Source organism: Leptinotarsa decemlineata, unplaced genomic scaffold (genome assembly GCF_025532065.1).
Source record: "Leptinotarsa decemlineata unplaced genomic scaffold, Ldec_3_MD MMD2_tig00000199_RagTag_RagTag, whole genome shotgun sequence".
In the NCBI taxonomy this organism is placed as follows: domain Eukaryota; kingdom Metazoa; phylum Arthropoda; class Insecta; order Coleoptera; family Chrysomelidae; genus Leptinotarsa; species Leptinotarsa decemlineata.
In genome coordinates, this window is record NW_027412544.1 from 14511594 (window position 1) to 14539522 (window position 27929).

At 32.9% G+C, this 27929-nt stretch overlaps 2 protein-coding genes across 2 annotated transcripts in view; one reads left to right on the plus strand and one right to left on the minus strand.

Moving 5' to 3' along the window:
• The window catches only part of nAChRalpha4 (nicotinic Acetylcholine Receptor alpha4), a 700819-nt gene that overhangs the window by 241865 nt on the left and 431025 nt on the right, over positions 1-27929 (minus strand). The window lies entirely within an intron of this gene.
• LOC141481456 (uncharacterized) lies at positions 17696-19962 on the plus strand. The gene is made up of 3 exons (XM_074173006.1): positions 17696-18211; positions 18271-18492; positions 18550-19962. The coding sequence occupies exons 1-3, from the start codon at positions 18038-18040 to the stop codon at positions 19324-19326; spliced, it is 1173 nt and encodes a 390-aa protein (XP_074029107.1). The 5' UTR covers positions 17696-18037; the 3' UTR covers positions 19327-19962.

Consider the following 27929-nt stretch of genomic DNA (forward strand, 5'->3'; position numbering starts at 1 on the left):
AATGTTTGGGCAGGGATAATGAGAGACAGAAGGAATGACCTCATACGTTTCTTCGCCAATATTTATACAAATGCTTACTTACCAAATAATGAAAGAATGCAACATGGCGGTATACCTCCGCATTCTGCACGTGAGTTTCCAAAATACTATTTTCCTATAAGGTGGATTGTTAGACACAAAACGATAGAGTGGTCCTCAAGATTTCCATATCTCACACCACTACAGTTTTTCTCCTGAGCTTATTCGAAGTCGAAGGTGTATTCACGTTGACCGCAGAAATTAGAGTTGTGATAAAATCGAATTAGGGTCGGAATTAGAAGAATGACCCCAAAAGTTATTCGCAGTCTACGAGAGGAATGTATTCTGTTCGATATAAAGTCATTTACTGGAATGAAAGTAATTTTCGGTCATCTAGTACAAAGCTATCGAGTTAATGATCATAAGACCTATATTTCAATTCAAAAAATCACCAATGATGTCACTACGTCAAAACCAGTGACGTAATATCGTCAGAATATATATTTCAGGATTTTTGTCAAAAATACATTACTTACGAAATTTGTTTCGTAATTCGGGATCTCACTGTATATCAAATGATTAATTTCCATTACTTTTTCCTAAACTTCCTATCATCATGGGGTCGACCCCTGAACGTACAAAAAAATAAATTTGGTAATTTATAAAGTTCAATATTCAGGAACATGAATTTTTTCGAGATTATTTCATTAAATTATGACTTATTATAGAGAAAATAATAGAAGTGTTGACTCAGCGTCAATACATAAATTTGACTCAACTTGTGACAGTCGAAAACAAAAATAGAGCTTCTCAGAAATTATTTGGGACATATTTTTCCCTAGGTCTTTCCATCACAGTTTTTCTGTGCGCATGCGTCAGCATCAGCCATATTTCCGTACTGTTTTTTGCGAACGAACGTATTTGAATCTCTGGGTGAAAATGAACAATGAATAATACTGAATGAATCATATTCATTTGAAATATATTATACATTAGAAAACAGTGAAATAACTGTGTGCCTCAGTTACCTATCCGAAAAGAAACAACAAAGTAGTATTGTTTCATCATTTGAAACCAACACCTACTATTTTATAAATTTTGCAAAAACTTGTTATTAATATCGTGAAAAATAATTGAATCAAGTAAAGTTTATATCACATTGAAATTCAGAAAACTTTCGATGGATTGATAATATTGCAAAAGACACTTGAATTTGCATCCGGCATTTTATGGAGAAAATATATAGATCATGTAATTTCATGACATTCTGTAGAATATTACCCCAACCTTAATCGTGAAAGTTTCAATTACTCAAATGATTAATATTATCGATAAATAATTTCTATTGTGATTTGAATGTTTCTACTAGTGGTAAGAGTAAACTGTGATTGTTTATGGAGATAAAATCATTCAATGATTAGTTTCTTTCGTTTTCAATTTGTAAAATAGCATTTGATAGCCAGCTATCTTATCACTAACCTGTCAATCAGCACACTTTTTTAGGTTATTGTGAAATTCCACAACACTTAAGCGCCCTTTATTGTTGTCAATTATATGTTTCAACTGAATGAAGAAAGTATATAGAGATATATGATACATTTTCTTGTTGATATACACCCGATATACAGAATACGTAGGGATGTATTCGAGCCCAAGCGATAGCTCCTGAGCTATTATGAGTTTATTTGAACTATGAGAGGGTTCTGGCCTCTTTTCATCTTTTATAGGAGGTAGATTTGTTGAAAAATCACAAGTATAGCTGTTCTTAAGTATCTCACTGAGTGGAGTCAGAGGGTTTAAGTTTTTTTCTAACTCCTGAAGGAGTTAGAAAAAAGCTCAACATAACTTTTTGAAATTAGTACTTTATCTGATGGGGAAAAATAACCCACAAAGTAGTCAAAGTATCATCTTAAACTAAAATTTAAGTTTTTAGTTATTCCCATTTATGCAAATTTCATTATGCGCGCATAATGAAAAATAAACCGTGCAAATCTGAATGTTACTCTAGTCAAATTATGCCACAATAAAAAAACAAATATCTACAAACATCAGCAATAAAATAACAATTTATATTAAACTATACAACGATAACACAATTTTTCAAACTTTTTGTTTTCCTCCTAAAAATGGCGGGGGGAGCATACCATGAAGTTTCATGTTTTTAACGTTAAAAATGACAAATGTGCCCCCTTCAGAAGGTAGAAGTTGGAAAACCCTAGGTTCAAGTAAAGTTTCATATTTAACCAAGACGCCAAACAAAAGTTGAAAGTTTTTTGTTTATGACGTTCAAATTGGCGAAAGTGTCGTGAGATGATCTAACTCCTTTTTCACCCTCTTTCGGATAAATTTCAAAGAAACCCTTTTCTTGCCTTGGTTCTGTAAAGTGCATACATATGTGTCAAAATTAAGGTTTGGAAGGCTGGATGCCGATCAGAGGGCATTATATCAATATAATAAGAAAGAATAAAGAATAATGATAACGTTGAGCCTAACCAGGAAAACAAAAGTCAAACGAGTTTAGTACCAAGCCAAAGCTTTTTGAAATCGAACCTAACTGATCTCAAGGTAGAAGTCGACTCGGTTCGGCTTGAATATACTTCTAACAGCACACTAAAATATTTTCATGTGATTTTTTTTAACAAGAATTGGAAAAATACGGAAACACGTCAATATTCATTTTAAAATTGCTATTCGTGTATGTAATCCTTAACGTATTCGACATACATTTTCTAATCAGGAGAATTATTTGGATTTTGGTGATTTTTTTTGGTACTTTTCTACTCAATAATTTTTTTTTAATCCTTCCAGAATGAAAAAAGTTCATATTATTTAAATTTATTTCAGTATTACAGCGTGTCGCGTTGCTGTTTTTGCTCAGTTCTCATAATTTAACAGTGACCTAAAATGTTGAGATTTCATTTTGAATGATTATATTCTAGCCCAGTTTTTGAAATATTTCGGGTTTTTGTTGTGATAGAATACCATTCTCATCTGTGATTATTCGGAACCAAATTGAATAAAACTAATGGAAATATTCGATAATTAAAGTTTGTATACTCTATCATTATTTTCAATAAAGAAATCGTAATTTACCAATTTTCAAAGTATGTGTAGTTCATAGCATATTTCATTTTATATAGCCTTTCTGAGAAGTATTATGAAATATTTTAGGTAATAAAATTACTATTGTACTCATGAATGAAAAAAATATATATAGAAGAGATACTGTGTTTTTGCCCTTGATAACTGCTGTGAATAAATTGAATTGAATGGTCAACACAAAAGAAATGTGTACTTGTATTTTTCAACTGGTAGAGATATTTTTCAAAAAATCACTTTGTTACTCAAAAATATCAATAGTTTTTCCTCACATCCACTCATGTACAGTACGAATACAAAATTTATAGGGCGTCGAATATACTAGACAAAGTAGACATTTTTTCCTCAACAAATTCGAGCGTGTCCTTCGTAGAATGATGATTAATTTAATTTTCAACATATTTCATATGATTCTGCTTTCATTCATTATTATTATTATTATTGTTTTCATAATGTATGTAATGTATGAGTATGACTAAAGCAACCTCTTCTTTATATCTATAATTCATCAATAAAATCAAATACGTTTCCAGACTTATGAAACGAAGCATTAGTGACACCTATCCATAAGTCTGGCAGGGTTTCTGATATTGAAAACTATAGGCCAATAGGAGTGCTGTGTGCTATTGCGAAACTGTTTGAACAGATCATCTATTAAGAAGTGTTAAGGGGTTTTAGCGAAAACATTTGTGATGAACAGCACGGATTTGTACCAAAAAAGTCGACGTCAACAAATCTACTAACATTCACTCATCATGTCCTCAACCATCTAGATAACAATAAACATGTTGATTTTATTTATACAGATTTTCAAAAAGCATTCGATAAAGTTAATCATGATGTGATACTGGAAAAGTTACATAGAAATGGCGCTGATACCCAAGCACTCAAATTGCTGGCATCGTATTTGAATAATCGACACTTCAGAGTAAAATATGAAGGTAATTGTACAGGGAAATTTCGAGCAAACTCTGGAGTTCCTCAAGGATCAAACTTGGGTCCATTACTTTTTCTTGTATTCATTAATGATCTAACTCAAAATATAAAGTACTCTGAGTGTCTCTTATTCGCAGATGACCTTGAATTTTATAGACAGATCGAAAACTTACGAAATTGTGTCAAACTACAAGAGGACATCAATAGTGTTTATCGATGGAGTGTGAAAAATTATCTTCCGTTCAATATATCCAAATGTTCTGTCCTGTCTTGTACCCGAAAACTAAATAAGACACTATACAATTACTTAATGAATGGTATTGAATTATCCAGGGTAGAGACAGTCAAAGATTTAGGTATATACTATAACTCCACACTCTCGTATAAACCCCATTTGGATTACATAGCATCTCAGGCACTAAGAATTATGGGATTTGTAATGAGACAAAGTGCACATTTCAATGATACAAAAGTGATTACTACACTTTATAATAGTTTGGTCAGACCTAAACTTGAATATGGGGCTGTAATATGCCATCCTTCCTATATTGTTCATAAAAATAGATTAGAAAAAATTCAAAACAGATTTCTGAGATTTTTATATTACAAGAAATATAAAGTATACCTGGATTATAATACAATTAGAACAGTAGCACTACGAAATGAATTTAAAATACCCAGTTTAGAAAATAGAAGACAGGCAATTATAGTGTTAATGTGTTATAAAATATATAAAAAAAATTATAACTGTCCCAATCTCAAATCTTTACTGAAAGAGAGAATTCCCAAAAGAACAACAAGACTCATTCAATTCTTTGATGTACCATATGTATCAACAAATAACTGTTCATCTATCATTACAATGATCAAAATAACAAACAACTTCCTGTTAATGTCAGATATCAACTTTGTTCTCCCTCCCAAACAAGTTTATAGTGGTGTAAAAAAATACTTTTCAAGTTTACAATAACTATGTTTCTTCCTTCCATTCGGCTTTATGTAGTAACTACTCGTAGATACAATGTAACTGTATTCACGTATAAACATTAGAATTTTATTTATGATTTAGACTGTATTGATATTTTTATAAGAATAATTATTTTCATGTAATGAGGTTTTTACCTGTTTGAAAATAAATAAATAAATAAATAAATAATGCGATTTATAAGTTTTATTTTTTTTTATGTACTTTCTGTAAATGGCTGTTCAGCCGCTGGTGGTCAAATAAACGAACAATGTAACGGATGATTTGAAAAACTGAATACATAAATGAATGAGTGAATAAATGAATTGATGAATAAATAAATATGTCAACAAACAGTCCAACTAGAAATTCCTGTTTTAAACAGACTAGCTTACCTCGCCATTGGAAGGTTGTATGTAATATAATATTTCTTTAAAAATCGAAAGGGACCAGGGTCAATTGGTGCTCATAATTTCAAGCATTGTAAAAGGAGTTTTCTATGTACATACGGCAATGAGGGAAATATTTACACTAGCGGATACAAATTTTTCACAACGCATGTACAAAAACCCAGTTCATTCAACTTCAAAATCATATATTACAATGATATCATTTCATAAATTTTTCGTTGCAGTTAGCAACAATTTTACCATCCAACGAAATTATTGTTCAACTACGAAAAAATAGGCAATATCATTAAATATCAACCGTATGCATAACGTATCAACACCAACAAAAATACATAGAAATCAAAAGCAGTCAAAACCTTTTTGCAGAGCCATACGAAGCGACATCTATCTAACGAACGGTCTAAGCTAACCTCCCTATGGAAAAGGTATAAAATTGGATGTGATTGGTGCCTCAAAAAATAATACACCATTCAAAAAATTACGTCTTATATACTTGAAACCAATACTGGTGATAATCGATATTATGCGAGTGCGAGATTTATTTAATTTTTATGTTTAGTAGTCGTTGCGACATTGTTTAGATTCCTTACGATAACTCATTATCTCGGATGTTAATAGTGACTTCAGTTTTTGGTTTTCCAGTTGGCTTACTCCATTTCAATACTAAAAAGTTGTGTGTCCCGGGACGCCTGACAGAAGTGATAACCTAAACGAATCCAAGTTAAACTATTCAATATTGTAATTGTTCAACTCAAGAAAAGCTTGAGTTATTACTTAAATTTAATGTATGTTGATATGATAATATAAGGTTTCCTAAAAAATATTTTATTGATTGTTATGTGTATGTACCATAAGTCAACTGTTAATGTCATAGGATTAAATCATGAAACTAATACACTAATGTACATACACAAAATTGGTATCATCATTTTCAAGCCACGTTTCAAATAATAAAAGAATATTACGTGCTTGCTGGTTAGATTTTTATAATACTGTCAACATTATATGTCTAACGCACACTAAACACTGATCATTTGTCCGACGAGAGAGGAGATGCTTGCCTTCCACTGAAGTATGCGTGGGAGAAATGGAAGCCAGATAAAATGGCGCCTTTATGCGTTAAGTAACGAAGCGGTTCACCCTCCCATAAGAAGTTACTACTTCAAAAAATGCGGGAAACTTCCAAAGAAAGAAAAAAGCAATTGATTTAAGAATGGATTCCTCACAAAGATGTGTAAATCGTGCATGGAAGTTACTTTCAGACACAACCTGAAAGGGAAAACACTCTATAAAGAGTTCATTGTGAAATTAATTGCTTTCTTCTTTCGTTTGGAAGTTTACCACATTTTTTGTATGAAGATACAAATATTCAAATGAAGATAAAAATATAAACTTCTCAATTTGACTTCATTTGATATTGAATAATAATATTCTTAGGTATATATGGAACTGTTGCATTCAACCTGAATCACTAATGCATATCATAATCTGATGGAACATCTAGAGATGACATTTCAGTGAAGTTCGAATGAAGGAAAACGTTTCAAATCGACATCAATAAATACAAAACAAACAAACAGTTTTGGATCACTTTCAATAATGCGGCTTTACCTTATCACAATGCTTGTGTAACGTAACTAACGTTTGTCAATCGAAATTATTTTTAAATAGGGCACCTTCATATGTATCAGAAGGATCTCTTCAGGTGTTATGCGATTCATTGTAATTTGTATGTATTATGAATTTTTTGAAGTTTCTATGAAAATATTCAGCTAGACTGGCTTGAATATAAACCAACTTTTTTCCGGTATTTTTCAATTACATGCTTCTTATAGATTGTTTTTACTAGCATGAAATGAGTAACACGGAGTTACAGTTTTGTACTTTAATTTTCTGAAAGAGTGTTAATGAATTCATATTCAACAGAAAAAATTGAACAGAATATTGAAAACGATTAAAATAACAAAAGACAACGATTTGAAATATTCTGATAGATAAGTTAATTGAAAAAGAAACGGAAAGAAGCAACAATTTCGAAAAAGCTACATGGAAATAAAAAATGGACAGAATATGAAATTAAAAAAATATAAGAGGGCTAACTTGTGAATGAAACAAATCATTGTAACCAGAAATAAAATGAACTGATAAGAGCGCGTCGAAAGACCGCAAAATGTATATAAATTTTTTTTTCATTTGATTTCTCAATTTTTTTCTATTTCCATTGTGAACAATTGAATCAAATATCATTATTTTTTGTACCCATTTATTATTTCATATCCATGTCAGATCACAATTATTTGTGTTCTTCATAAGTAAGCATGTTTTACATCTCATACTCATTGTTCATTCTTCAATTTTCATTCAATCATTTCCGTTTCTGATAACTTATCTGAATATTTTTGCCGCTTGTTTTGAGTATTTTCGATAATTTTAATATTCCATTATTTTTTTCCTTCATTCATTTCCAAATATTTCATCTGTTGATACACATTCAGACAATGAAATTCCAAACCTAAAACATTCACCAATAAAAATTGTCAACCACACTCAAACAAGTAAAGTATGAAATTCCCAACTACGAAATTGAAAAAAAATCATTTCGTAGATTCAAATTCATTAAAGAATGTACAATATCGAATAACTTTCTTAAACTATTGAAAAATAACTGTAAGTATATGCGTATTGTTAGTATTAACAATACTGTTTTATCATGAATAAGGGTAGAATAAATGATCTGTGAATTTTTTTCAGGATTTTCTAATATCCAATTGTGTAATATTTTTCAAAATGCTGTTGATCTCAACATTTTTCAAATATGTGCGGTACCTTGAACAGAGTAACACAAAAATAGTGGCAACTTATTGACTACCATTTGCTGAAATTGGCGTTCATTGTGTAGTAAAATTAGTCTCGTTATTTTGTTCTTCCCGAAGCTAATTAAAATAGAAAATTAAAAACCATTAAAACATAACCAACAACATACGTTGTTGAAACTCCATAGTTTAATTCAGTAGGAACTGATCACCTAGTGATCACCTTCAAGAGGGAGATTGAACTGCTTAATCTTCATCTTGAAGATGTTCACTTGGTGATCGAAACACGTGTTGGTGTTGGGATAAACCAGCAGTAATATTTCTTCGGGATGTTGAACAGGGTGGTGAAATATCGAAAAGTATTCAGGACAGTGAATTATATTTTCAAAATCTTTCAGAATTATTACATATTCCGTATGATGTACTATTGAGATTTTTCAGTTCACAGGTCATTTAAAATGAACAAGGGCGTTCGAAGTAGGGAGGTGATAAAAATAGAATAAAACAAACATCATTGCTTATCGAATTGTTCTATATAGCTCGTTTGACTCAGTGCGTAGAGTACAAAATTCTCTATCAATCAGTAAACACCATGACAAAGTAGAATAAATGTTGACTGAGCTACAAAACATGACATTAAAACGGTCAAAACTTTTTAAACAAACTAGTAGTTTTTATCAACATACGAAGTGTTTCTCCTTAAAGATGGTGTTGATGATTTGACAGCTCCATTTTTTCTCTCATTCTTGGATTTATACAGTGTCGCCATTGAAGTGCGCACCATATGGGAAACTTTTTTTTCGAAAAGTTTCAATGAAGTTTAACTTCGACACTTGTTTGTGCTTTGAATTTAACTTGAAATGATGCGGCCAATTGCGACCCACTGACGTTCAGTGTTTTGTCAAATTCAACTTACAAAAAAAAATTGAAAGAGTGCCTTTTTAGATCGAATTTAACAAAAAGTTACTTGAAAAAGTTGTGTCTACGGCAATTTCATATCCATATGCCAAATTTCATTCAAATTCATTTCAACTAGGATAAAGTTAACGTTTTGCTTATTTTTGACAGATATCCCCTTTATTTTGAAAAACAAGTTCGGTTAATTGTCATTAATTCATGTATACATAACAAACTCATCATGGAGTTTAATTTTTCTGATACATTTTTACTCATACGGACATTTTTAGAGAGAAATTAAAAATTTGCTATAAAAAATTCAACATGACTGGTGCAAAGTTTCAATCACTTGGCTAAGCAGAGCCAACTAAAACAAAATGCAAATAATTTCAATAGAACTATTATTATTATTATAAATTTTAAACAACAATAATATTATAGAAAATACAAATGGGTACAAAAAATTACTTATTGATCTAAATGATGTTGTCAAACACTTACAGCCTACATTTTAGTATGTCGTCCTCCACGTTCAATACAAATTATGGTCCTTCTACTGACATCTGTAACTGCATTTTTAATAAATCGGGGATTTATATTTGCACAACACTCGCGAATGGTATTTTCCAGATGTTGTATGTCAGTAAATGGTCTACTTCGGTATACTTTTTGTTTCAGGTAACCCCATAATAAAAAGTCTAAAGGCGTCAAGTCGGATGATCTAGGTGGCCAATAATGTTCCCAGTTACGTCCAATAACTTCGCCCTTGAAATTTTGTTGGAGGGACTGTTTTACAGCAACCTTGTGATGTATTGGTGCGCCATCAAGCTGATACCATAGGTCGTATTTAATATTTAAAGGCATATTATCTAAAACTTCACTAACCTCATTATTTAAAAGGTTGAGATAACAGACGGATGATTAATTTTTCCTAAATAAAAATGTCCCAATTATTTGGTCGTTAAGTATCCCACACCATACATTAGTTTTAAAGGAATACTGATCACCACATTCAACTGTGAAATTGGGATTTTCTTGGGCCCACCATCGGCAATTTTGAGAACTTACCGTTCCATTTGAAGAGAACGTTGCCTCATCTGTCCATAAAATTTTATACGCAAACTTTACATTTTCTTCTCTCTCTCCTTGAAACCAGAATGAAAACCACAAACGGACATCAAAATCTCGTTTTTTTAATGTGTTAATAAATTGTGGCTTGTAAGGCCGAAATTTATTCTTCAATAAAATTTTTCTTACACTTTCTCTCTTGTAATCGGTATTTTTTATAATATCGGTTATGCTCGTTTGCCCGTGTTCAATAACTTTTAAACACATGTTAAGTTGGGCCTCCTCATCATATTTACTTGGAGTGTGCTTTTTCTTAAACTGATTTGCTACGGATCCTGTTTCTCTGAATTTCGACATTACCTTGACACAGTAGTATGTTGAAATTTTTTTCCTGAATACCGTTCATTAAAAATGTTATCTACTTGCCGGTATGGTGTTTTCTCACCAAATATTAAAACTATTTCCATTCTTTCCCGAAGAGACATTATTGCAACAATAACTGTTAAAAATTTGACAAGTAAATCAACAACTTTACACTACCATAGCATGCATTTTGTTTGTCAAGACCTACTCAAAAATTTTATTCAACGTGATTAAGCATCCTTACCGCGCTAGTTAGTGTTTATAAATAATCTGTAAATACTGATTATTGAAATTTTAAAGTAATTTCAACTCTAGTAATTTTATTATTACTTATTGCAGTTTTTGAGTTGTGTCTGCTTTTTCAAAATTGAAGGAACTGACGTTTGTTTAATCCGTTAATCGCTCTCGTTGTTAGATTTTATCTGACATTTTGATATTTTCCCCGGTCATTTGGCAACAAGGCATTGGGAATGCCACGCCCATACAATATAGGACAAATCCCGGAAATGTATATAGGGTGCCGGTACTTGGGCGTTTGCTGCAGTGTGATTGTGACATCATAGTAAGCAATGTTAAAAGAAATCTAACACGCGAGTGATCACGCTGTCGTAATTCATTAGTTTGTTAGAAAATATCTAACTACGCGAGTGGTTGGCTTGGTCGAAATATACCATTATATGTCTTTCAAGATGTCTTATGAAGAGGAACAAAGACGACTATTGGCATTATGGGAGGTTTCAGAGCTGGATGACAATTCGCCGAGTGTGATGTGTGACGTTTCAGATGAAGACGCATTATCCGAACATAGTGAGCATAAAACCGACACGGAGCAGTCTGATCTTGAAGAGTTATCAGAAAGTTCTGACCATGAAGAAATCATTTGTACCACTGAAGTTGCTTCATTTCTATCAAAAGATGGTGAAACAAAGTGGCTGAAACAAAACTAGAGTAAATTCAAAAGCGCGCTCTAAAAACATTGTTACCGAATTACACGGTGTCAAAAATATCGCCAAACATTCAAAATCCAACATAGATACTTTCAAGTGGTTTTTTTCCGATGAAATAATCAGCCATATTGTTGAATGCACTAATATGCAACTTGGAATGAGGGCATCATATCAACGCGATAGAGATTGTTTGCCTACCGATTTTGATGAAATAAATTCATTTATAGGGGTACTTTATTTAGCAGGAGTTAAACGAGCTCAACATTTGAATACAGATGAATTGTGGAATACTGATGGTATCGCCCCTGAGTTTTTTGCAGCGGTTTTATCTGAGCGTCGTTTTCATACTCTCATCCAGGCAATTCGATTTGATGACAAAACTACGAGAGAAGAAAGAGCAAAAGATGATAATTTGGCACCTGTACGTTACTTGTTCGATTCATTTGTGGAGAAATGTATTCAAAATTACAGTGTTGGTGAATATTTAACCATAGACGAAATGCTAGAAGCATTCAGAGGTCGCTGCCGTTTCAGGCAATATATTGCCAATAAACCGGCAAAATACGGTATTGAGATTTATGCGGCTGTAGATGCTCGAATGTTCTACACACATAATCTGGAAGTTTATGCTGGAAAACAACCAAATGGGCTTTACCAGTTAGCCAACGATGCAGCAAGTGTTGTCAAACGACTTTTGAAACATTGTAGTGGAAGCGGCAGAAACGTTACAGTTGACAATTACTTCACATCAACCCCTCCAGCAAACGATCTTGTAGAACATCATAAAATTACTTTGGTGGGAACCCTAAGGAAGAATAAAATGGAAATTCCACCCATATTTCTCAATACTAAAATTCGTAAGGAAAAAAGTATGTTCGCGTATGGACAAAATTCAAACCGCTGTTTGCTGATATCCTATATACCAAAGCGCCATGAGAATGTTTTGATGTTATCAACCTTCCATGATGACGATGAAATTGATTTGGATACAGGAAATCAACAAAAACCTGCGATAATTACCTTCTATAATCTTACTAAGGGGGCTGTCGTCGTAGTTGATAGAATGAAAACAGAATATTGTGTTACGAGGGTCAGTAACAGGTGGCCATTAACACTATTTTGCTCCTTGTTGAACATTGAACAACTAACCAAACCCCACTTAGTATAGCGAGCCAAAATACAATTTCTTTCAATTCCGTTACGTCAAAAAATTAAAAATGTCCTTGGTAAGCATGAAACTGCTGGTGGTAACAAAAGAGACATGCTGGCAGTAGAACCAGGACCTAAACCCAGATGTTATTTTTCTCCTCTAAGGAAAAGTAGGTTTACAATCCATCATTGCAACGTGTGCTCGAAGCCTATTTGTAAGGAACATACTGGATCAACAATCATGTCATGCCAAGGGTGTGTTGTACTGCAAGATGAGTAGAAGTGAGAACTGCGAAATTTGCTTTTCGGAATGGATTTATATATTTTCTATTATATTCATATTGTAGAAATTCCTTTGAATAAATATCTTTTCTCAATATGCCCAGAATAATATAATTTCCCCATCCTTATCCAATTAATAGTCAAAAATAGATTTATTTATTTGAAATCGCTTTATTTGTCATTAGCTTATGATAAATTCAGAATGTTAGATAAAATCTAACACGCGAGTAACGACGTAATATTTCGTAACACAAGTGATCGCGGGTTAAGAAAATAGCCAAGTGATTGAAACTTTGCACCAATCATGTTAAAATTTGTATAGCACATTTTTGATTTCTCCCTAAAAATGTCCGTATAAGTAGAAATGTATCAGAAAAGTTAAACTCCATGATGAGTTTGTTATATATACATGATTTGATGACAATTAACCGAACTTGTTTTTTAAAATAAAGGGAATATTTGTTCTGAACGTCAATGGGTCGCAGTTGGCCGCATCATTTTAACTTAAATTTAAAGCACAAACAAGTGCCGAAGTTAAACTTCATTGAAACTTTTCGAAAAAAAGTTTCCCATATGGTACGCACTTCAATGGTGACACTGTATATTGATGATTCTGAAAGTCTCATCATTTGCGAATACATGTTCATCAGAGTATTAACGGTATCCAAAGGATTTTGGTAAATGAGAGCATCATATACATTGAGAATAATAATCTTTTTGGTAACAGAAAGAACACATTTGCTCTTTTATTTCCCTGGAGAGAAAACTGAGATACCCATTACAACTAGCAACCCATCCTGGCTCCGCACGGGTGCAATGCTGAAACTGAATATAAATTCACCATCACCGGTAATTTTAAGGTCTATGGAAAAACAGTGATGAAAAGATGATTTTGTTTTACGGACCTACTTACAAAATTCCATCCTCCGAGAATATACCCGTATAAAGAAACAGTGATGAAAAGCAATTTCACTTCATGAACGATCCTTTTTCCCTCGCGCCTTTCGCCTCAGTTGAAATTTTCAAAAATCCTTTCTCATTGTACATCTACAACATAAAACGAACCTACATACAAAATTTCAACCTCCGAAAATATATTGGCACGGAGAAACAGTGACGAAAAGGTAATTTTTATATATAAACGCACTCCTTTTATCCCCAGGGGGCGCCCCAGTTGGAATATTAAAAAATTTGCACATCTACAACATCAAACAAACCTACATACAAAATTTCAGACTGAAAAATTGTAACGGTACAAAGGAACAGTGATGAATAGTAAGTTTCATATGTAAACACTTCCATTCTACCCCCACGGGGGGTGCCTCAGTTGGAGTATTTGATAAATACTTATTGCGCATCTGATACCTAAGAAGCACTTGTATACAAAATTTCAGCTTTCTAGGACTTTCATTCATATCTTTCAGGTAATGAAGTACCCAATCAAAAGTACTATTGGATTGTACTGGATCACGTCATCCCCTTTTGCGGGGAAAATTGAAACTCTCTCAAATGTTTTTAACTTTCATTTACGTAGTTTTCAAATTCATTTAAGATTTTATGTTTTGCATCGTAATTCCAAGTCGAAATTTCGACTTCAATTCATTCGAATTTCACAAAAAGACTAGTCAATCGTGACAGGTATTTGACTCGAGAGCTGTTCCAAGTCCAGAGAAATCGAAAAGTGTTACATTGCTAAATAAAGAATTGCAAATCCTTTCAAACTCGGTATTGAATGCTATCCTTTTTCATTTGAATTTGTTACAGAAAAAGCAATTATTCCTAGCGGGTTGAAAGGGAAGTTGAATAATTTTATTGAGGAAGTTTATTTTTATAGAATATAATGAAATATAATATTATTCGTGCAATGCATACATAAATAGTATTGGCATACGTCAATGGGATAAATAGTATATAAATTAAAATCAATGTAACACAATACAGTCAAATAAATACATAAATATTGTTGAATAAAAATGTATTGATTATTAGACACGCAACAAATTTGTTGATGAGTCGAAATAATTAAAATATTCTTCGAATGTGTAAGAAACATTCTGTGAAAGAATATTTCTAATTTTCACTTCAAAAGTGTTCATACTCATGTCCAAAGTCTAAAACTCATATGGCAACACGTTAAAAATTTCGAAGATATCATGGTATCATGGTAGTGTATGTCCTCTTGCTTAATCAATTCATCAGAAATTTATATATGAAGCAAGATCGCAGAGTTAATATACGGAGATTTTTGAAAAGAGGTTTACAATGATCGTCGTATTTAGCCTGTGCCACAATTCTCACCACTTTTTTTTGTAGTTTGAATATTATAATATCTAGGTGACATGCTAGGCCCCAAACTATTGATCCATATGTCATTATGCTGTGAAAAATGGCAAAATAAGCTACTCTTAAACAATCCGTCGTTATTATGTTGCTAAGTTGTCTTATCATGTATATACACGTGGATAGTCGCTTTGATATAATTTGTGAATATGTGAAAAGAAATTCAGAGATGAGTCAAAATACACTTCGAGAAGCTTGACTGGTTCATTATTTTTTATATTATTTTTGGTTGAGAAATCTAACGTTTTGGTTTCATCATCATTTATAGTGAGATAATTGCTTCTAGACCAGTTTGCTAAAAAGGTTTCAGATGCATTAGCGTTAGAAAGTAGATTGTGAGGCGTAGTGTCACTTAACAAGGAAGTTGCATCATCAGCGTAAATTATAGGAGACACATTCATTACATCATATAATTAATTTAAATAATGAATAATACAGGACCCAGGCCTGAACCCTGTGGTCCTTCATAACTGACTTTCAATTGTTTTGATATGTCGCCGTTGAATTCAACACGTTGTTCGCGGCCTGCGAGGTGGGATGTAAATAGATTTAAAGCTTCTCCTCTGATCCCATAATATTTTATTTTTTGTAATAATACTCCGTGGTCCATCGTATCAAAAGCTTTGGACATGTCATAAAATTTCGTACAGCACAATTGTCGGTCCTGAAAAGCTTCTAGAATATTTTTATACATTTCGCAGATTGCACCGATAGTAGATCTCCTCTGTCTGTAACCAAATTTAGCATTGCTTAATAAGTTCTTTTTTCCAAAATATTCTAATGATCAATTTTTTAGTACAATTTCAAATATTAACTCTCTGTTGAAGTCACCTTTCTTATGAATAGGAGTAACTGGCGCTAATTTAAATATTTGAGGATATAAGTTCCGCTCTCCATACATGTGTTTATCAAATATGCGATAGGCTTAGCAAGTAAATCAGCTACTATGTTCAGAACCTCACTATTCAGGTTGTAATTATCTTTAGATTTCTTATTTTTTAATTGCGATATTCTGGTTTTAATTTCTATATAACAGACTGGAAATAAAAAAAAATGATTGATTTGCATTAGGTGCTTTATTCAAAAATGTTGGAAACTTTGTTTTGTCTACAGTGTTGAAGTTATTCATTAAATCATTTATAACATCAGAGAAGTATACCGAGAAATCATCAGCTGTCAGACGTTACATTAGAATTTTTATAAATTCTATTTTCATTGATTATGTCCATTGCTGTTTTTTGTTTGTTATCAGCAGTTAGGAGTAGTTTACTATTGACATTCAATTTTCCTTGTTTTATTTTATTTTTGTAGTCCTTCTTCAAAGTGTTATATATACATGAAAATCTTCATTATTCTTAGATGAACAAGCAATTACATGAACAGCATCCAGGGTACGTTTTTATTGTTGAATATCATTATCGAAAACAAACTCTTTGTTATCTTGTTTGGATATTTTTATAATTTTTTGACAGAAAATTTATTATACAATGTAGATAATGTTGATAACGTGTTCACCAGTGAGTTTGCAGATTCATCAGGATTGTTTATTTCGTAAAATATTTTCCAATTTACATTATTCACGCATTCTATGAACTGTTGTTTACCATGTTCATTCATGGGTCTGCATGAAATATACTTATCTTTAGATGTGGAACTTGTTACAATAGAGAAAAAAATGCCTTTAATGTCCAACATATGCGGTTCAATTACTTCCACGATCAAGTCGTTTATGTTAGTAAACAGATTATCTATTGTTGTAGCACTAGTGCTGGTTAATTGTGTATTTTCATTAACTTTTTCCTCTAAATAGACAGGAAAATATTTATACAATCGCTTACATCTATGTTGTCTAAGACATTAATATTTAAATTGAAGTCGCCAATCTCAACAACTTGATTATTAGAAGGTATCCTATCCGGTACTTTATTCAATGCACTCAGGAAGATATCAATGTCACCTATAGAAGACCTATATATATTTAAGAAATAGATTTTTTGATTAACTAGCTCTATCAACGTAAATTCAGCATGAATGTCTACACACAATTCATTCATTATTTTTATTTAATTTTCAACAAATCCTGAGCAAAAACACATACACCACCATGAGCAGACGTGTATCTAAAATAATATGCTATAAGTTTAAAATTTGGAATGACGATGACAGTGAGGAACAATATGACTATTTTGTTCATATGATGAAAGTACTCTAATTCACTCAGTTTATTGCTCATGCTTTGGATATTTACATAAAAAGCATTTATTCTATATGCACCTGATTTCGGCTCATTACCCAACCTGTCGTCTATCCTTTCAATTTTTGGAGTCTTAGGATGAGTAGCTGCTAAGTACTCTGAAGTGGCATCTATGGTTATAATATCAACTGAGATAGGCGGGGGTATGAAATAGTTATTTATGTATCAAGGGAATTAGGAGGGCCTTAATTACCGATGGCAAAGTTTTCGTCCCGAGGGCCTCTGGCCCGAGGGACAGCAATTGCCTGAGGTTATTAAGGCTCATTAATTCCCGTGGTACATAGATAATTTTATTTCTGACCGATTTCAATAAAATTTTGTTCATTTTTGAAACGGAAAAATGTACCAATTCATTACCTTCCCGGTATATTTGAATCAGGTACCGTTGATTATAGTAGAGTTTTCTTGTTGCTAGATTGTTGCTCTGTTACTTGTTTATAAACAGAACATTGTTATCAAGCTGTGTTTGCGGTGAAAACGTGTTTTCTACCCCAAATATGATGGAGGATATTTTGAAAAAAGCTGAACAAGCAAGAGAATCATTAATTCCATCGAAAAGTGAAGCCGTATACCAAAAAGAATACAAGATATATCTGGACTGGCTGACACGGAAAAATGTTATGCCAAAAGATGGCACTGAAACTGTATTTTTGGCATATTTTCAAGAACTGGTAAGGAATTTTCTATGTTTTTCGGTAGATTTGGTAGTAATTGTGTTTATTCGTTTCAGTCAGAAACGTATAGTCCGAATTCTTTATGGACTAAATGGTCAATGCTAAAATCGATGGTGACTATACATGAGAAACGAGATATCACCATGTTCAATGAACTACAGGCTTTTTTGAAACGGAAGAGTAAGAGTTATAAGCCGAAAAAGTCTGCTGTTTTATCTCCTGAAGATGTTATTAGATTCCTAAGGGACGCTCCTAATGATATTCATTTATTGCATAAGGTAATTTTTTTCTTATTTTCCTTTTTGTGTGTATTTATTTCCTTTTTTTTGTTATAGGTTGTTTTGATTATGGGTTATTTTGGAGGATGCAGAAGTCAGGAACTTTTGAATATGAAGATATCGGATATAGAGGACCGGGATTCCGTTATGGTAGTGAACGTACCGGAAAGTAAAACTGGTGTATCGAAGAAATTTACAGTTGTGGATGAAAAAGAGTTCTCCGCTTTGCCTTTATTAAGACTTTATATGTCTTTGCGTCCTAAAGGTATTGAACGATTTTTTTTGAGCTTCCGACAAAATAAATGTACATCTCAGCCAATTGGAAAAAACATGTTTGGGAAAATCCCCAGCAAAATCGCAATGTATTTAGGATTGCCAAACTCATCTTCCTATACGGGACATTGCCTTCGTCGCACTTCTGCTACTGCTCTAGCCAATGCAGGAGCAACTATGACTAACTTAAAAAGACACGGAGGTTGGAAAAGTTCCACGGTGGCGGAGGGGTATTTGGAGGATAGCATTGAATTGAGAAATAAAACGGCGCGTATGTTGTCTACTTTGTCATCAGAAGAGCCAGGTACCTCGACTGTAGTGAACAGAAGCTCCAGCCATACAAAAGAAGAAATTGTTTCCAGTGGCGGAAGTAATTTTCAGGGAACATTTCAAAATTGTACATTTATTATTTGTAAAGACGTGAATAATAGTTATTTATGTATCAAGGGAATTAGGAGGGCCTTAATTACCGATGGCAAAGTTTGCGTCCCGAGGGCCTCTGGCCCGAGGGACAGAAATTGCCTGAGGTTATTAAGGCTCATTAATTCCCGTGGTACATAAATAATTTTATTTCTGACCGATTTCAATAAAATTTTGTTCATTTTTAAACGGAAAAATGTACCAATTCATTACCTTCCCGGTATATTTGAATCAGGTACCGTTGATTATAATAGTGTTTTCTTGTTGCTAGGTTGTTGCTATGTTACTTGTTTATGAACAGAACTTTGTTATCAAGCTGTGTTTGCGGTGAAAACGTGTTTTCTACCCCAAATATAATGGAGGATATTTTGAAAAAAGCTGAACAAGCAAGAGAATCATTAATTCCATCGAAAAGTGAAGCCGTATACCAAAAAGAATACAAGATATATCTGGACTGGCTGACACGGAAAAATGTTATGCCAAAAGATGTCACTGAAACTGTATTTCTGGCATATTTTCAAGAACTGGTAAGGAATTTTCTATGTTTTTCGGTAGATTTGGTAGTAATTGTGTTTATGCCACGGTGGCGGAGGGGTATTTGGAGGATAGCATCGAATTGAGAAATAAAACGGCGCGTATGTTGTCTACTTTGTCATCAGAAGAGGCAGGTACCTCGACTGTAGTGAACAGAAGCTCCAGCCATACAAAAGAAGAAATTGTTTCCAGTGGCGGAAGTAATTTTCAAAATTGTAAATTTATTATTTGTAATGACGTGAATAAATAAAATATGGTTCAGTTTTCATTTCTATTCATTTTTACTTGTGAAAAGTAGAGGGAATTATAAAATCTATAATGACCCTCTTTATTGATAGCGTAACTATGACGATATAAGCTTATAATATCCCGGTCAGAAATAAAATTGTTTTCATCTTTGTTTCTAGTGTCTTCAGTTTTGTCACTATGTCGAGAATCAATTATTGTGGTTGCTGCTGTGTCCGTATCTTGCAAGTCATCATTTACCAATTTAATGAATCTCAAATTCTTTGTTTGATTGGGATTTTTCATTATATCCATGACATTTTCTATTAGAGTTTCATTTCTTCTTCTTCTACCTGCCAATTTTCCATTTATTTCTATGTAATTTATTTGACCTTCGACACATTTGTTACAGTATCAATATACGATTTTTATTTTTTATACTTTTTACCTTGTGTTTATGGACGTCATTAAATGCCATGTCATCCGCTTGTGTTTTATTAGTGATAACCTTGTCATCATCTATATTGGAACATCCTGTATAATCGATTTGGTTTAGCTATAATGTATATGTAAATGAGATTGCTTCAGTGTTTGCTGATGACTTCTTTTTGTATGTTTTTTCAGTTTGTACTCCAGTGTTTGTAGTGATCTTATCCGCTGTAGTTTCTATGGGTACTTTTTTCTTCAGTTCTTCTATGTTGGCCTTCAGTTCTTCAATTTTTAATTCATGCCATTCAATCGTATCATTCATTTCCTTCTCAGCCGGGAAAACCTCATCGAGTAATAACTTATTTTGATGTTGTAATTTCTGAATATACGTGGTTTTTCTTTCATTTTCCAAACTGAGTTCTAAGAGAGTAGTTTCGAGCACTTGTTTATCCTCCAGAGTGGAATCATTATCTGAACAGTCAGCATTTTTTTCGCAGCAAATAATCTGATTTTCTTTAATCATACTGATTTCATTTTTAAAACGAAGTGGACAGTCTTTGTGGCAGTTAATACACACATAGTGAATGAAAGATCTAGTTGAACAACATTTGAAATTGACCAAAGCTGGAGACATTTCATCAGTCGAAGCACTTATTCATAATTTTGTCAAGAATGTATTTTCAATGAATATAGTATGTTCAGAGAATAACCACCTGCGTACATGTATGTTGTTGCATCTCAAGAAAACCTGTTTCAGAGTTTTTCATTTGCATTCATAATTAGGTAGAATATGAGGGTACTCCATGAATTGATAGTGAAAGAACCGTAGTAATAAAGAAATATAATAATTTTCAAATTACCTTTTCAAGATTATGCCTCCCAAATTTGCCTCCACTCGGAGATCCCGTTGTCTTTTCGAATGTCCTTCTCATTAAGAAATAAACTAGATACATGAGCATAATGAAACGTCATCTGCGAGAAGTGAGTTTCGCTCCATTACCATTCGATTCGGAAATGAAAAGTTCATGTCATTAACAATGAGTTGAATTGGAAACGTGCTCGAAAACAAAACAAAACTGGAAATTGCTGTTCCAATTTCCATGAATGCAAAACCGAATACGGCGAATTCACATAGCGGTCCATCCGTACTGAATCTAATGGACTATGCGATATGAAATTGTCCTGAATAATCTCATTGGTATGTTCCAGTTCCTGTATGTGCCCCTTTTCTGCACGCACATACCCAGTAAGCAATGTATGAATTTGCTGACACCAAAAATTGACGAAGTGATTACGTCAATTTAGTTTGTTACTGATGATGAATGAAATCTAATTGTATGGAACGATGTTTTTTATGTTAAACAATGGGCTTCCTATGAGTAGGCAGTTGACACAGATTTCAGTATTATAGATTATATTAATAGAAATTGGAAAAAAAGGAGGAAATCTCAACTTTACTAAATGTAAAAATGAGTTCAGGATGAAACGAAATGAAGTGCAGAAAAAGATTACGAGGATTGCCTTCAATTATTTTTTTATTGTGCTACTAACAGTCACGGTAATTTGATGGTCTGAACATGTAGAAGATATTGCTCCTGTTAGTTTTTTCTTCAATAAAATTGTTAGAACCTTGTATTACTGATACACGAACTTTGAACAGTTCTTTATAGATTTCATAAAACAACTTGAAACATTCTTCCCCACCTAAAACTCAATGAAAAAGCTAACTATGAGAGTAACGTTATAAGGAAGTTGATAAGAGAAGTTCTGAAGTATTACCGCAGAAAAAGTATGAAATGAAATAGGAAGAAGGGCAGATGTATTGGGTAAAGTTTTTTTCTGCAAATATTTGATCATGAACCCAATTCCGTAATCTTTTGGAAAAGACTTGAAGATAAGTTGGAGAATCACTTCATTGAAGAAGTAAAGGCAGATCAGTGAATTGAGAAAGTGATTAGTTTTTTGATCAAACTCACTATTGAAACTCATCAAAATTCTGATTACCTCCGCGAAATAGTACTGAACTGAATTTTGGAATCGATATTTTGAGTCATTTCCAACAGAACACTTTCATTTCAGAGATACAAGAGAACAGTTGTGCATTGAGTTTGAAATCATACTTTTCATCCAAACTATCATATTCTGACTCAGATTAAAACTATCGATCCAGTCTTCATATATTTGACTTAGAAACTTCAATACAGGGTTCAACTTGCTCATCTTTTTCAAGACTTTCTTCCAATTTTCATTTCAATATTATAGTTTCGTGTTCTAGATGGCACAGATCCTCTGTTGAATATTCGTTTTTTTTTGACTCCATAGTGGTATATATTCCCAGTACTCTAGATTTTATCCAAATCTGTTCTCAACTCCCATTTCACTATTCTTGTTTCGTGTTCTAGTTGGCAGATATTCTCTTTCGGATATTTGTTATACTTCTTCAGACTCAATATTGGGTGTTCCTATTTGCTTGCCTCCTGTGAACTAGTGTCTGAGGAGGTTGTTTTGAGTTAATCCCCTCTTCATTGAGGCAGTTCTTCAGTTCTTTTAGATACGGCACTTTCATAAAGATTTTCTTATCTGTTTCCGAAGATATATTTTTCCAGTACTCCTAATTTGTTTTGGAAACTTCAATACAGGGTTTAACTTGTTCCTTTTCTCCAAGTCTTTCTCCCAACTCCCATTTCAATAGTCTTGTTTCGAGTTCTAGATGGCACAGATCCTCTGTGGGATATTTTTCGACTCAATATTAGGAGTTTCTAATTTGCTCGTCTAGTGTCTGAGGAGGTTATTTTGAGCAGATCTTTTTTTTATCGAATCAGTTCTTCACTTCTTCCAGAGAAAACATATTCATGAATATTTTCTTATGTGTTTACGAAGATAAATTCTTCCAGTACTCTTAATTTAACTTGAAAACTTCGATACAAGGTTTAACTTCCTCATTTCTTCTTTCGTGTTCTAGATGGCACATATTCTTTGTTGGATATTTGTCATATTTTCCTAGAAGCAATTCTCTAGTTCTCTCGCAGAAGGTAATTTCATGAAGAGTTTGTTATCTATTTTCCAAGGTATCTTTTCCCAGTACTTCTAATTGATTGATCTGATCCCGTATCAATGACTTTGATACCACATTTGATAAGGGTTTCGTATATGATATTGATATTCAATGTCTAGTCCACCCATCAATGTTGTCGTTACCTGTGAATCTGAACTATATTGGTACTCGACAGTATCGACTTAACCCTTCAATACAATAATAACACTGAGTGTAGCATATCTATCAGAAAATCCACCCGCTCGTTTCATTGAAGCTCCAAATTATTATTTTTCGCGCGACACCGAAATACATGAACGATGACTCGGAATACAAATGTCTGTACCAACCTGGTAGTAATGTAGATTGCTCCGAACAATAGATTTCAGCTCCCGTCTTATGTTTGGTTTTTGATCAGTCAGATTTCGGTAGAGCATATTTTCTACATCTAATGTTTATGATCCATTTTAAAATTTGTAATTTCAATCGTTTACTTCGTCTATCTTGAAGAAATACGCTACTCTGATTTTTATTTTTACCTAAAATAGTTTCAACTTCCTTATAAAGCATTTCATTTTGAAAACGTAACTCATCCGATCCCTTTTACAAAGTGCCAAATACATGTAGAAAGTTGTGCCTAACCTAAATGAAGTTTCAACAATACCTCTTATCTTTCCTGAACAGGGAAGATTGTTGAAATGCCATGTAATTTATCGAATCGCAACTGAATTATGATCGAGTAACGTAAAGATTTAAAAACGTACATTTTGTTTGTGCAGAGTGGACCAAATTGAATACTTTCAAAGATAAACTTCTATTTTCAAAATAGATAGATGAAAAGTGATGGCTGTGTTTGAGGGTAAAATTTTATAATAAACTCTATGTTGAAAACTGCATATCGATATGTATCATCGTTTCTGAGTTACATCATGTTTATCGAAAATTTTCGAACAGTTGCTGTTTCTTTTTTCCTGTCAAAACTTTCTTGTTTCTATGAAAACATTTTCATAGCAGTTCTCCACGTAAAATTGAATGGTTTGAAAATCATTTTTTCAAATGATATATTAATATACTGATAAATCATTTTTAATGAGACATCCTGTAAATTTCTGCATATTTCAATAGAGCTTGAAATCACCTTTTCAAAAATGTAGCACACTTGATATTTGCTAAGTCATCTTTTATATACAGAACTTTTAGGAACGCGCATTTTGATCAAGTAGGCTTTGGAAGACGGGGCGATAAAACAGATAGAAATTGTTCGGTAGTAGTTGTCAAATGTTGAAAAAGCTTCTCACAGCAGTAATTAAAATGCATAGTTTCAAAAAAAGACATAACAATCTATACTATATTTACTACTAATGAATGAAACTTCAACAATAATAATAATAATGATAAAGAATAAACAATAAAATATATTTCTTCAGAGAAATTGTTCGAAATGTTTACCAGCTTCTTCCACACACCTTTTCGGAACGTTTTTTCAAATCAATTAGTTCAATAGAAGTGAGAGAAGCAAAACTGTGATGCAAAATTTTGCTTCTCTCGTATCTAGAATTGGTCGGCCAACGGTTCGGTCCTTGGTTGGGTATCCAATTATTACTCAAATTTGCAACCAGAAAATTGGTGATGATTGCAGTGTTGTGAGGCAAAGCACTCTATTGTTGAAAATATATTTTCTGAGCTCCATTAGTGGCAATTCATCAACATGGGGTTCGATAATTTGCCTTAAAATTACTAAATACCTCTGAGATATGAGAGTGTCATTAAAAATGAACGAGCCGATAATTCTACCACTGAAAATACGTGCTTACATAATAAATCCGAATCTTCTTTGACTAATCTCCTCCACAAATACAATTTAACGGAAAATCACGCACTTGATTACAAATTTCCAGGAACTACTGGCGAAAACCCATGTGGCGTTCAAAATCTCTTGGTCTGAGTTAATGATCTTTAATTTGTGTTTTTTTCAAAATCTTCCTAACGTTAGTTCTTGGTGAACCTGTTGATATTTTCGAATTTCGCCTTGACGTTTTGGGATTATTTTCAACAGCTACTAAAACAGCCATTTCTTCCAACTCCTTATCCCTATTTGATTCATTTAATTTTGGTCTTTTCTTTTCAAATTCACCGCCATCAAATACCTCTCGTTATACAAATTGCTTGCTGCTTCTGTATTTTCCCTGGTTTGTTTAAAACCGGCTATCATATCCCATTTTTCATTATTCTCATACTTCATTGCGAATATGTCCTTGAATGGAACAAAAACCACTTAATTAAGAGCGTCTTTACTGCTTAAATCAAAATTTGATCAGTAAGGAATTATATTTGTGATGCACTGTTTGGAACCTTTGGTGTAGTAATGAATATAATTGGAGTTTTTTCCCAACACCAAAGCGTTATTTCAACACCTCAACACGTGTTTCGATCAAGAGGAAGATCAGTTTGATCTTTCTCTTGAAGATGATCATTTGGTGACCGAAACACGTGTCGAAGTGTTGAAATAACGGTTTGTTGTTGGGGAAAAAATCCAATAATATTCAGTAAGGAGTTGCATTCTGTATCGCCGCATCGTCCAAAGCCTACTTGATCAAAGTGTGCGTTTCAAAATCTACAAGAAAAAATCTAATAGCACTATATTTCAAAGATGCCTCTAGCAAACCATCAAGTGTGCTACATTTTCGGGAATGTATTTTGAGCTTTATTGAAATATGCAGGAATATACAATGTGTATCATTGAAAAAATAGTTTTCCATCAATAACTATATCTCATATCTCATTTGGTTTTTTACAGCATTTAATTTTACGCAAAAAATGTTCTGGAGATGTGATCATAGAAACAAGAAATTTTTGACAGGAAAAAAGTTACAGCAACTTATCGAAAATGCACATTTTCGAAAAATATGCTGTAACTCAGAAACAATGATATCGATATGCGATTTTCACCAAGTTTGCCATAAAATTTTACCCTCAGACACAGCCATCAATTTTCATGTTTTTCTAAAAGTGTCCAATTTGGCCCACTCTGTACCTCAGCTCAACGAAACATAAAGTACTTCGACATGATTTTATGATTTTGAATTGTTTTCTGTTATCCAGACTAAATTCAAAACCGATTCACGAACGGTAGTCCCGGAAAAATTAATTCAGAGTGATGAAGCGAAATTATGGGGAAAATCATCGGATTAGTGTCTGGAACGTTAAAATTCATAATTGGAGGAAAAGTAAATGAAACCATCAACTGGAAATTCAATTATGTCGCCTTGATTGGACGTTATCAAATAATGGTCAATCATCAAGAGTATATTTCCAACATCGATTTTTACTTTATTCAGGGGAATTCATGTAAAGTGCTTATTGGACGTATCTTACGAGCAACACTTAGAAGAAATATAATTGGAGTTTTCACGTAGCTGAAAGTGCTATGAATTGAAACTGAATAAATCTATACATCTGATTTTATCGAGAGTAAAGATGAATCCGATCAAAATTTTCATTTTCATATAACTTCATATTTCTTTTGAAATACAAATAATATTGTCATTACCAAACTCATGTCAAACTCAGGAAATCAAACTCATGTCAAATTCAGGAAATCAATCTCCATGTCCATCCAGCCATTATTCAGGTTTTCTCAGGCACGACGTTAATACTATTGCATTTCTGATGATTTGGTATGGTGCTTGTTTTGGATTTATTCTTAGCCAGACGTTCCAGTTTCACCTTTCATCAGAATCACCAAAACGCATGAAATACAATTTGGATGTTAAATAATATAGTTTGTCAACTCTAGGAAGAGACTTCCTTGATTGACAACTTGTTTATTTTGTGGAAATTCATCTTCACTGACAGGGCCGTAGCGAAAAGAAATACCAGAAGGGGGAAGGAATCCAAATTTTCCAAACCCCACCAGCAAAATTTCCCAACTTTCGAAAAAATGAAAGCAGAGGGATCAGTTACTATTATATTATATTGATTTTCTTACTTAGCTATCCAAAGATTGGCTGAATGCTTATGCCCGTTAGGGTATGCGATAGGGTGTGTAAATTTTGGTAATTATAAAAATAATCATGGGAATTATTCTACTTTGGACCAAGGTCTTCCACCATATCCACCATGTATAGGAATATTCAATACAAATAACAACACCTGAATAATATTGTGCTCATTGTTTTCTACTATTATTTTTTCTATTTTCACGGACCGAAATTTCACAATTTTTCCAATTCGAAAAAACGGCGAAAAGTTGGGAATTTTGTAAAATGTCACTTCAAAATTTGTGGACTGTTAGGACTGTTCTCTTACTTGAGAGAAATAAAACTTTTTTGAAGTTTTCAAACAACTCAGAATTTCAAAGTATGGGATCTCCACGTTATGCATGTTGGGAAATCCCAACCTTCTCGCGGTTCTTTCCCTTCTCTTAATACCTCTCCCTTTATTTCCTCTCATTTTTATTTTTTTAATTTTCATTAATTTTTTTACTATTATTTTCTTCTATCTTCACGGCCCAAAATTTACC